At 39.2% G+C, this 13,306-nt stretch overlaps 1 protein-coding gene across 2 annotated transcripts in view; it reads right to left on the minus strand.

Annotated features, from left to right (window-relative positions):
- The window catches only part of ROBO2 (roundabout guidance receptor 2), a 504,839-nt gene that overhangs the window by 29,801 nt on the left and 461,732 nt on the right, over positions 1–13,306 (minus strand). For both annotated transcript variants that reach the window (XM_056858915.1, XM_056858916.1), the window contains 2 exons: positions 11,172–11,432; positions 5,042–5,253 (listed from right to left, as the gene is read on the minus strand). In XM_056858915.1, coding sequence (XP_056714893.1) covers positions 5,042–5,253; positions 11,172–11,432 — 473 coding nt within the window. The remainder of the gene's footprint in view (positions 1–5,041; positions 5,254–11,171; positions 11,433–13,306) is intronic.

Consider the following 13,306-nt stretch of genomic DNA (forward strand, 5'->3'; position numbering starts at 1 on the left):
AATTCACTCTATTCAGGGCTGCTCATGAAGATGCTTCAGAGACTTCACGGTCTGCACATTTGCAGCCTAATTTGAAGCAGCTGCACTGGCTTCCAGTTGGTTTCCGGGTCAAATTCAAAGTGCTGGTCCTAACCTTCAAAGCCCCCAATGGTCTGGGTCCGCCATACCTTAAGGACCGCCTCTCCCGTTACCTCTGACTCATGTACTGCGGGACCTGTCTAGGGCCTGTAAAACAAAATTATTCCTCCAGGCATTCCATTAAGGCAATCTTACTGGGAAAGAGGTGGGATAAAAAATGAAAAACAAATAAGAAAGACATTTCCCTCTCCCATCCAAAGATGTTTCTCATGTACTTCTTCCTTTAAGTGAGAGGTCAGTTTTTTCAATCAGATTATACCGAAAAGAGATTAATATTTATATTGAATGGAATACATATAGATGAAGATTGCATTGTGATTCTGACAAAATTAATTTAGCAGAAATAAGGTGGCTCATGGCTCAAATCTGTGCTTAGGAAAGAGGGACCTGCTAGATTTTGTATCTCATAAAAATGGTAATGCAACAATTAGCAGGGTCATATTATAAAGCACAGATTTTACTCTAGCTTAATGGATCTAGGGATATGCATTCATCAGCAGGATGGATTTAGCATAAAACGACATGTAAATGAATTGATGACTGATCATAAATTAATTTTAGTGCCGAAGATGTAATGGAGGCCCAGCAAGATGCCACTTTATCATAGTATTTTACTGCTCAGCAACATTTGAACAACTACTTAATGTTCTATGTGCATGCTAACAGCTTGAATAAATTTGAGAATTTTTTTTTACCTTTCAGCAACGTGGGTGGGTGCAGGGGGAGATTACATGGAAAGATTGAAATTTCAAACAGAAATAAATTTGGCTAAGTGGCATAAATTCATTTTTCATTCATGTTTATAACTGCTTTGATGAAGTTTGCACCTACAAAATGTGTCAACGTTTTATGTATTACTTACATTAGTTTACAGAAGATGTTCTGGCAGGCAAAGCAAGTATATAAACATAGATTCCATCTCATAGTCAAATTTCTTAATTTTAATTGGAATGTTGCTATTGATGTATGATATACCGTTAGTTCAAAGTCTAATTACCCAATATTATCAAAGTGTTTGGCATTCTTTTATTTCTCTACTACACATTTTTTTCAGAATTATTATCTTTAGGGTTGACAACTTCCAAGTACTAGCTTGAGATCTGCTATTATAACTGATGTCCAGTTGATAGAGATCAGTTCACCTGGAGAAAATGGCCACTTTGGCAATAGGATTCTATGGCATTGAAACTCTTTAAACTCTGCCCTCAGGTTCTGCCCCCAAAATCCCCAGGTAGTTCTCAACCCGGAACTGACAACCCTAATTACCTTACATATATGACATTACATTTTACAACCATATTTTCTTCCTCAGTAAGGGACAGTGGTGGTTATATTCCCATGCATCCATTATCCCATTTTATGAATCCATCATTTCACAGCCTATGAAATGCATTCCAATTTCAAGTCCAAGTACAGAGAAATGTTGATTTAATAAACACCTGGGTCATCCATGCCAGGCCAATAATACAGGCACTGAGTCAGGCGATCCATACAGCCCTGAGAAAAGTCACAGATTTACTATTCAAGCAAAACAATTTGGCCCTGAATATGGCTTTGATAGGACAGAACCATGTCAGCAGCTCTGAACTCTAGGAAAAGAATTAGGTGTAACAAAGAAATAACAACTCCCTCCTCCTTGCTGAATGGAAGATTTAATAAAACTCCAGACAACAAAGATCTATTCCCCAGGAGAAAATGGCTGCTTTTGATGGTGGAATTTATGGCATTATATTCAGCTGAGGCTTCTCCCCTCCCCAATAAAATCTCATTTGCGGATAGAGTTTGCCCCTGCGGGAATGGTGAAATTGAATCCCTTCTGTATGTCCTTTTTAATTGTTGCTTTTATGCTTTTAGCCGATCCCAATTCACTGACCCACCATTGTTCATAAACAGGGAATGGCTCTCTGGTCAAATAAGGACATCCTATCTTATGACCACACAAAACCCAAAAATAATTGAATCAGTGGCAAGGTTCCTACAGGTAGCAATCAGGTATCGTGAATGGTGTGTAGCTTTCCTTAATGGCTGATTTGGGATGGTTTGATCCAATTTTATTTATTTGTACTTGGTTTAATCCAAATGTATGTTCTTCCTTTACGTATGCCAATAAAGGCTTGTGTTGTGTTGTGAAATAACAACTGTGGGAGCAATCCAATGGCTTGAAAATGTTGTGCAAGAATTGGTCTTGAGTGTTACCATGCCTTTAAATAGGCAAATGGGAAGATGACATGGTTAATTACACGGAGTGCAAGGGCCTCAGCAAGGCTACAAGTTTGGCACTACAAGTTTCTCTTTTAGAATTTTTAAGAGGAAAACTATTGGTGTGTGTGTGTGTGTGTGTGTGTGTATATATATATATATATATACGTATATATATCTTCATAACTCTCTTACTGGCATATTCTATTTTGAATTTTTATTGTTAGCCAATAAAAAGTTGAGTGGTATCAATTTACATTAAGTAATAAATGAAGTTAAAACATACAAGGTTCCCGCAAATTGCAATGTGCAGTCACAGGAAAAGTGTGCCAAACCCAGAGGCATAAGAAGGTCTGTGTTTATGGCCAAGTCAAAGGCACATGGCTGTAATGCACTTGCCCAGGAACAGAGCTGGGCACTTTGCTAGTCTCAGTAAGCTTGCAGGAAATGACCGGAAGCTCCTTTTTGTTGTTCCATTCAAGATCCTGTTCTACTAAAAAACTGCAAATATATTTTGGGTGCCATAGTGTCCATAGGCACCATGTTGGAGATCACTATCCTCAACTTCAAAATCCATCCTGGTCAAGGGTTGTTCTTCTGAACTTCTGAACTCCATTTGGAATACTCCAATGGAGGTGAAGTGGAGGTGTGTTGGCTGAATGACACAACAGAACACGTTTGCCTCCTGCTCAATACAAGGAGCAGGGGTACGTAAGAGATCTCAGTTTCTTTCAAAAGGATCCTGTGATAGTCTTGGATTTGCCTACTGTTTTCTTGAGCAGCATGGAACAGCACCAATTTTTAAAAAGGCTCTCCCTCAGGCATTAAAATCTTTGAAAATTTGATAGACATGCCGAACACGTCTAAAGAAGGGGCCACAAACTTGCTGGTCTTGGAACTTTCCGCCACAAGATAAGTAATGTAAGCGGATACTACCTCCACTTCCTCTGAGATGCCTTGCACCCTCATGAAGGTTAACATAACTTTGTGCCTTTGTGCAATAACAAAGTACCCGACATTAAAAAAAATTACTGTGTTATTATGTGTTCAGGATTCATTTAATGACAGCAGACGTAAGCATTACCCCTATACAATATTAGGACTATCAGAATAGGAGTGAGTTGTAAAAATATAAATGTGCAAATAGGCTGTTTTAAACAAAGTTCTCTATATCAGTACTAACGTATTAATGTACATTTAAAAGGGCAATATATTGTAGGCAGGTTTTTTTTAAATTGCAGTACTGACAATTTAAAACCTTTGTTGTATCATTTGTAGCTTCAGAGTAATTAGAGGGATATGCAAAACGATGCAGAAGTAAAGTCTGAGGGAGATTACGCTGGAAATTTGGGGAAAGTGGCTTAACATAATTGTATAATAAGTTAATTTTCCAAATTCAAAGATTTAACCTTGTAACTCTTCAAGCTTCCAGTGGGGTCTGAATTTCAAATCACAGCAGGAGAATTACAGTTTTTAAATCTTAATTAGCTTGGCAAGCAGTCTGGTCCCAAGGCAAGGGGAAGGAAACTGGAAAGTGGGATAAAGTAGCACCTCTTTAATTCAAGCAGAAGAAAAGAGGAAAATCAGAGGTATTGAAGCTTCATTACTTTCAGATTCCAACCTCTGTCGGTGGAAACTGTAGCATGTTTTCAGAGCTGCAGTGTTTAGATAAGGGCATGAAATGCTCAAGTCAACTTGCAAGGCAAAGGAATTAAGTGGTACTGCATTAATACATCTTCAATGAACAGAAATATCCTGAAGATATATTCAGAAATTAGTATTATCCCATAAAGTTCAATGACTGAAGAGACATACAATATTTTTAATGAGCTATATAGACCATGCACGCTTGGGCTTCAATAGACCACACTCAACCTAGATACAGTACGTTAAGTACAAGTCCAACGTCAATTGAAATGAGTTTGCTGGGGCCTAGGAATAAGGTCATGATATTCACGTCAAAACAGCACTTTGTCACAAGACAGAATGGCTGCCGGTCTTCCACCGACAGCGATTTTATTACCAGTTCAGACGCGATGGGCAAGCTTATATTTTTCAGGTTTGACTTTGATAATCCTTTTTCTAGCTTTCTTAGACATACCAGGAATAAGGAACAGTAAGACAAAAAAGCATTCAATTAATAAAATGATATTTGTCTAAAAGGGAATGATTAAATCCGGCAGTATGAAGAAAGCACAAAAGAAACCCACCACCACGTATATGTTTATTAACCCAGTGCTCAAATGTTGGGGTTATTCAGAAAGAAATCTTTTTTACTTCCTTAAGTTCATCATTTTTATAAGCTTCCCCCCAATAAAAATATAGAAACCTTTTATAGATAATGTCAGCTTTTCATGTTGCTCCTGAGATACAAAATTTATTATTTTTAAGTCAAGTTTCCTTTCCCCCCCCCATCCCATGTAATAGACTTGCATCCACAGTAGAGTGAACTTTCCTTGAAAGCCGGGATATAATTGAGTTTTCTTTCAAGTCTTTAAAGCTTTTTAAAATTCATGAATTTTCTTATCATTTTGCTGCAAAGCAAAAGCATTTTCAAATCCTTCTTTAACTTTTGTGCTTAATATTAACACATTTTAAATGCAACAGAAATAGAGCAGAATAAAATGTGCTTAAACATTATTCTATTTAGGACATATTTTACGCTTTCATAAATAGGGTTTCACTATTCGTTCCATTAGCCTACCTGTCACAGAGCTGTCTAGATTGTCCATGCTGGATCCTGGAGTGTGCTCTAGTCCTCTCAGTGGCCTCGTGATTTCTATAGCCTCTTCTTCAGTATCATCCTCGTCTTCATCCTCTGGAATACCTGTCTCCAACTCTGATATTAGAGTCCCAGACACATACCCTAATGGTGGAACGGGGGTCTGAGGTGGCTGTGCAGTACTTTGAATGTGCCTGGAACAAAGGAAAAAACATGCACTTAGCCTCTGGGGAAATCACAGCATTAATACTGCCCCCCTTCGTTTGTGCTCGTGCTGGCATCCAGGGGGGCGTTTCCAGGGACAGTGTTGACTTTAGGCAGCTTCTAAAGCCCTTTCAGGCCAGGCCCCTTTAGCTGGCATGGAGTTAACCTGCTAAAAGGCAGGAATAGCCCTGTGAAACTCTATGGAGAGTTTCACAGGGCTTGGGAGGGAAATCTATTTTTAATTCCCCACTGCGAGCTGCTCTGGAGATGGCATGCCTACAACATCCCCAACTACAGCGTAACTACCCCTTCCCTTAGGAGTAGGCTGCCTGACTGTGTATTTGAGTCTTAAAACTATGCTATAAACATGGCCACCAAGACTAGATTAATTCATGCCATAGTATTCCCTATTACTATGTATGGGTGTGAAAGCTGGACAGTGAAGAAAGCTGGTAGGAAGAAAATAGATTCCTTTGAAATGTGGTGTTGGAGGAGAGTGTTACGGATTCCGTGGACTGCCCAAAAAACAAATCAGTGGGTTATAGATCAAATCAAGCCTGAACTGACCCTAGAAGCTAAAATGACTAAGCTGAGGCTATCGTATTTTGGTCACGTCATGAGACGACAAGAGTCACTGGAAAAGACAGTCATGCTAGGAAAAGTGGAGGACAGCAGGAAAAGAGGAAGACCCAACAAGAGATGGATTGACTCAATAAAGGAAGCCACAGCCTTCAGTTTGCAAGATCTGAGCAAGGCTGTCAAAGATAGGACATTTCATTCATAGGGTCGCCATGAGTCGGAAGCGACTTGACGGCACTTAACACACACACACACATAAACATGACTGTTCCAGAAGCAACAGAGGTGAATTTCTAAGTATTTTGGATGCATTTATGAGACCAGAAAGGTAAAGTTAGATAGATATCTAAAACGCTCATCATTTTGACTGCCCTGCAAGGAAAGGGCATTTTCTCTTAAGAGAATGTAAGGCGTGATCTCTTTAAAAAAATGGAAAATGTATATCTCGGTTGTCATACTTTGAGGCATGTACATACTGGTTTATTGTTTCAGCTACTTTGACCAAAACTGGTGAATCCATTTAATTGTTACGGATTACACAGAAATCAATAAAATTAGCACAGCCTTCCACTTTGGAAGAACAAAGATGCCAAATAAAAATAGTAAATTTTACCATATATGGTGCACATACAGGTTGGTAACATATGAGGATCCACATGACACAGTCAGCTGACAAAGGATCAAAGGGGGTCATCAGTGGGTGGACTCAACAGGAAATACACAAGGCAGACAAGGAGTTTTAACCATGACTAGTAGACTTAAGCCTTCCAGGCTAGGAAGGAGATGCCTATGCCATTCCTGGGATTCCATTCTAAGGGCCTTTGTTATACATCAAGGGAAGGGCTCTATGCCCTGATAGCCCCCCCCCCCCGGACAACCGCTTTGCCAATCTGAAACAGGATGCTGGATTAGATGATCCACTGATCTGATCCACCAGTCCTCATCCCCCCACTCCCTTCTTGTACAGATTCAAGCAAATTCTGGTTCTCCATAAACGACAGCACTCAGGTGAACGAGAGTTTGTTTAATGCTTGCAAACTGGGAGATAAACCACAAATTAATCCAGGTAGAGAATCCCTATTTGTGGAAAGTAAACAAACTCTGATTCACCCAGTCCTCTGAATGTGTATGTGGAGGGGAACAAAAGTTTGGAATCATTAATCATATAAAGTAATCTCAATGCCAGTTCTTTCTAAATGGCAGATTTCTTGGCTATAATCTAGCAAGGACATTTTCAGAACAAACCTAAAATCCTAAAGAAAAACGTTATAGTCATTCCAAATGAAAACTTTGTTTCTTCGCTAATATGGCAGCATTTCCTTTGCCTATGACCTTTTGAAAGTAATTACTGGGATGGGAACGAAAGTACACTTGAACATTGCTTTAGCGACATAATTTATTTCCTGCATCACCAAAACTTCCAATGATACAAACGGAATGGTTTTGTACGACATATTATACCCTTTGAAAAGGCTTGTTTCCACTGCTCATAGCTAAATTTTGACAAAGTATGTATTTCCCAAATGTGGCTTCTCCAAAATATGAGGTTAGTGCAGTAAATATGCTTTTTTTCATATCTTGCCACTGCTGGTGTAAAAAAGGTAATATGAATGGTAAATGTAATGCCATGTATAAGGAATATTTTTAGATTAACGGAAGTGTGTTATTGGGCTCAATTAAGCCATAATGATGTCAACGCACAGCCAGTTTGTCTCCGGGCAAGTGGGATACGCAAACGGCAAACTGAAACTAACAATTCTACTCCATAGATGGAATCACCCCACTTTTATAGCCTACTCTTTTGATTTAAATTTATCACCTGTTCATCTTATTTTAATTCCTTTGCCTTTTATATATTTATATATGGAGGTGAGTTCGTATTGAAATAAAGACTATGACTGATATATATTAGGTGCACAATTCTCGGTCTATAAAAGCACAGATTACCTAATGAGATTCATGATGTTAACTGACATCAAAAGTTGCACCTGCAGTTTGTATGCCACCACAGGAAGCATAGCAGCTGCAATGTACAGGCTGAAAGCATGCCAGGGCATGCATCTGTGTCCTGCCTGGCACAATTAGACATTTAACCTAGACCCGGATTAGCTGATGCTTGGGCTTCTGGCTTGTTACATAAACAAGCTCTATCCCATGGTGGAAGTGGCCTAAGCACCCTGTCGATTGGCTGCAGCTTGCAAACGGGGTTGGTGCCTTGAAAAACATCCAAGGAAAACAGTTGGCTTTGGCATCAGCAGGGAATACACTCGAACTTCTTTAACCTACAATAACTCTTGCAATGTAAGACTTGGCCTCTGGAAGCTATGAAATCTGTCCACTTTTTTCCATTGGCATTATGCCACTCAGCCAATAGATTTACTTAACATTTTCACTCGTTTCTTGTTTTGCCAAGGTTTATAATTTTTAAAGGATGACTCTAAATGATCGAAAGACAGTGACTTTCTGTACTGTTCTGTGAGGTTGGGGAGTTTGATTTCAACCCATGAACATCTCTCTCTTTCATGGTTCAACTATATTGGTACTTCTATTCTTGTCAGTGAATACTAAGAAAGAGCATTAAGACAGTTTCTATCATGTATCATCTTGAGGGTCTTTCTTGTTGACTTGATTTAGATTCAACAGAATAGGAAGATTACACTTGAAAATCCATCCAAATCCCCAAATATCTTCAGGACAGGAACAGGACTTCAAGCTGCACTAAAACAGGTTTTTTAATGTTTACAGTGCTCATTGCAAAAATATTGTCCTGTGTTCTTATGTCCCAGTGTTTCTGCGACAACAGAGTAACACAACTATCCACTGGAATAAATTTTACTGTATACAACTGAAAGCTAAATGTAGCTTAGTTTACCCATTGTATTAAACACATTGTAAGCAGTAACAGTGCCATCCTAATCAGAGTTATACCTTTCAAGGCCAATTGATTCCAATGAATTAGGACAGCACTGAAAATTAGCTCAAGACAAGTGATTGCCTGTTTTTTAAAAAAATTGCTAAATTGAGATATCATTAAAATTCATCAACATGTGTTTTAAACTTGGCTTTAACAAATCATCTAAATTTGGGAATACATATTAGTTGAAAAGCAGGGTGGTTTTTTTTGTTTTTTTTAAAGGGATGATCATAAGATTCTTGGCTGACCATTTTTTTTCTTCCTTTGCACTCCAGCAGAGGTAAAAATAGCAATGCAAAATAAAAAAGATCAACTTCTTAAAACAAAGATCTATTTTACTTGAAGAATAAAATGCTTATTTGCCTTCATGTAAGAGCATAGCAGCAAAGAAAAATACTTTAAAAATATTTTTTATTTTTGCTCCACAATGAGCCACAGAAAGTTATAGATGAATGGAATGAATATGTGTCTGTGTGCATATCTATCTTTATATCTAGTTTTTGTTTTGAGGGAGGAGGATCTTTTGTGAGCACTGGCAAAATCTTCTTCACCATTGTATATATGAGCACCGATATAATCACACATACTGTTTCTGAATCACCAAAATTTGAATTATGCATTTGAAAAGAAGGTGTCATTCCCATTGTTTAAATTTCAATTTTTTTAAAATACTACGTTCCCTATATGTGGCTCCTCTAGGCCATGAGGAATACAGTGAATACTTTTTAATGCAAGAAATTGTAGATTTTCTTGAGCAAAGGAAGTCACTAGACCCATTTTAGTCTAGTTTTTAATCAGGGCTTGGTATGAAACTACCTCCGTCTCCCTGGTACAACCTTTTTGAGGAGTGCTGATTCTCTGAGCTCGTGCAATGGCTTTTGATATGTCAAACATTTTGGACCAGTTATCAGTGATGGGTGTCAGGAGAACTGCAGTTGGATGGTTCTTCACTTATCTGGCAGACTGTAATTATAAGTTGCTTGACTCCTTGTCACTTACGCTACAGGTTTGGCAATAATCCATCTTGTGTTCCATCCTATTTAACATCTATATGAAACCACCGAGAGAGATCATCAGGAGATTTGAAGTGTTGTCATAGATATATGGATATTAACCAGCTCTCTTTCAGGTGATACCATGGATGTTCTAGAACTGTAAATGGGCTGGTCTAGGGCTAATAAACCCTGATCCAGTCAATGCTAAAGTGCTTCTGGTTGACAACAGAGATAAAGAAGGACTGGGAAGTCATCCTGTATACCCCCTAAAGAAGCAGCTTTGCAGCTGTTGGGTTCTATGAGACTAGTTTCTGCAGATGGACATGGAAATATCATCTGAGGGACATTATAAATAATGTCCTTTCTCTGAAACGATAGTTACAGTTACATTTATACATTTATTGTGTCAGTCTTTATTGCTGAATGTTTTCATTTTAATATGCTATAAGATTCCATGGGAGAAAAGGCGACATGGTATAACCCGATCTTGTCAGATTTTTGGAAGTTCAGCAGGGTCAGTACTTGGATGGGAGACCACCAAGGAAGACTCTGCAGAGGAAGACAATGCCAAACCACCTCTAATTCTCACTTGCCTTGAAAGCACCTTGCAGGGGTCACCATAAGTCAGCTATGACCTGACAGCACTTTACACACACTCACATAAGCTTCCACAATAACGTAATGTCTTAAATAAATGATGGTGTGTTAACTGACAAATCTGTTTGTCCCTAGATTTCTTTTCCAATTCATCCATTACTGAGTTTCAAATGACCATTTAAAAACCATATATTTATCATCACTATGTTGGAGAAACAATGATTGTGGGTATATCTTTCCACTGTTCTGATTTAAGAAGTTATTTGCACATAGAAAATAATATTTCCAGAGGTCAATATTTTGAGCAGAGCACTAATGTAGATGTCGAACAAATATCTGCAACAGATCAGATTTTTAAAAACAGAGAAGCTTGCTTGAGTCAAATTATGGCCACTTGACAGGTTCCTGTCCTGTCTTGTCTTATCCTATTCCTTTAGCAGTGGTATTTGTTCTGTGGCTCATAACAGCCACATCTGCAGTTACTACTAGCAAAAGTACTGCATTTATTTCCAAGCCTGGCATGAGGCTTGCACCTTAGGGAGGCTTATAATATTACCCATTCCTCCAACAGTGGCTTTATCAAGGTGGAAACCACCTACCAACCATAAGCCCCACTACATGGGACAGTGCTACACTGGGTAACAGTGCTTAGAAGAGCCATATTCAAAGAGCTACATGTGGCTGCTGAGCCACTAAGTATCACTGCTTTAAAAGTAGCAGAACCCTTCTCTGCCAAATGTAAAAGGCTTGATATGCCCTATCCTAAATTTTACACTCTCACATTATGGCTTCTGGTGTTTTCATCTGGGCTTTTCACATTTACCATGCTTGCTTTGCTATATCAAACTGATAGGCCCTTGTCAGTTCATCAAGGTGGGCTTGAAGCATAGGTTGCATCTCCTCACGTGGAGATGGGGTGAGCGTTGCAGTAGACTGCTGCCCAAAGGAGATTGCAGGAGAAGAGGCAACTCCTCGGACAGGAGGTGTAGGGACTCTGTCATCTTCTTCTTCAAGCTCATCCTCCATTCCCTGATGCAGGTATGTCTGAACTGGTAAAGGTGGACACCAACCATCACTGTCATACCTAAAATACAAATGGTTCAAGTTTAGGATCATATATCTAGGGTATGGCATCCCAGCAGTTATGAAATTTCACTTGGGCGTTGGAGAAATTTCACCAGATGTTCAGCAACTTCCACCCCACCATCAACCTGACCATGAATCAATCCACCCAAAACGTGTGTGTGGAGGGGCCATTGCTCAATGGCAGAGTACCTGCTTGTTATGCAGAAGGTCCCAGGTTTGATCCCCGGCATTTTCAGTTTAAAGGACCAAGCAGTAGGTGATGTGAAAGACCTCTGTCTAAGATTCTTGAGAGATGCTGCTGTCTGAGTAGACAATACAGACCTTGATGGACCAATGGTCTGATTCAGCATAAGGCAGCTCCTGTGTTCAAGTACATTTTCTAGACACTACTGTACAAATACATGGTGGAAGCATAAAAACACCTTATATCTGAAAACTACTGATCACCAAACATATCTACACACCTCCAGTCACCATCCTAAACAAACCAAACAACCCACTGTCTACAACCAAGTTTTATGCTACAGCTGCATCTGTTCTGATCCCTCTGACAGGGATTCTCACCTACAACAGACTTTTTTGGAATTGCAATACCTCCCTGATGTAGTAAGGAAACAGGTCAGCAAAGCCAGAATGACAGGTCAGCAAAGCCAGAATGATACCAAGGGATAACCTGCTACAAGATAGGCCCAAACAAAACAACAGAACACCAATGGTGGTCACATACTGGTGGCCACCAGCTCAAACCAGTTCAATGCATTGCTAATTATCAGCAACCTATGTTGTATGAGCATTGGGAGGCAAATCTTTTCTTGCCCACAGACAGTTCGCTAACCTTCAACAACTTCTCACTCACAATAAAACTCTTCATAACATGGAAACAGACTTTAGGACCCAGGCATGCAATAAAACAAGATACCAACTCTGTCCCCATATTTACTCTGACAACACAATCACCAGACCTAACAACACCAGCCATACTATTTCAGGTTCATTCACTTCCTCATTGCCGATGTTGTTCCCCTGTCTTCACTGGACAAATAGGTCAGTCCCTACACAAAAGAATGAATGGACATAAACATGACATTAAAAATCACAGCACTCCAAAACCAGTGGGAGAACATTTAATCTTCCAGGACATTCCACTGCTAACCTAAGAATGTTAGCCTCAAACAGAGAAGCTTCAAAGGGAGATTACAATGCAAGATTGCTAAACTAGAGTTCATTCACAAATTCACAACTATGGACCACCAGGCCTGAACAGGGACACAGGATTCTTATCTCATTGCCGATGCTAATTTTCTGCCCCTAAAAATTTATCCCCTGGTCTAATCAAGCTGATTACATTTTGCATTGTGTCTTTGTATCCTAACTTCCTACTTTGCAACACCTCTATCCCCTTCTGACTGGGACATACCGGCTCAGTGATCTCTGTTCCTACTTGGATCTGACAAAGGGAGCACTGACTCTCAAAAGCTTATACTTCCAAAATCTTGTTGGTTTCTAAGGTGCTACTGGACTCAAATCTAGCTCTTCTACTGAAGATCAATATGGCTACCCTCCTGAATCTAGCCCCCACAGTAACTTATCTGCGCCCCAAGTGTTCATTAAGCTGATATAAAATATGACACTGCACATTTGTAACATATTAGTAACACAAATAATTGCTACCCTGTTATTTTTATATCAAACTAAACCTGGAATAAACTTGCACAGCTTGACCTCTTCTATGTACGCTGTGATTTTTTTTTTCTTATAAAGAATCTGGCTTTTCAAGTTTAGTTTTCATCTTGTGAAGATGTACTTTGGGAAAACTGCTGCCATTATCAACGTGACATTATAAATAACTGGGAAGTGTAATTTGAAAGACAA

The sequence above is a fragment of the Euleptes europaea genome, chromosome 12 (assembly GCF_029931775.1).
Source record: "Euleptes europaea isolate rEulEur1 chromosome 12, rEulEur1.hap1, whole genome shotgun sequence".
NCBI lineage: Eukaryota > Metazoa > Chordata > Lepidosauria > Squamata > Sphaerodactylidae > Euleptes > Euleptes europaea.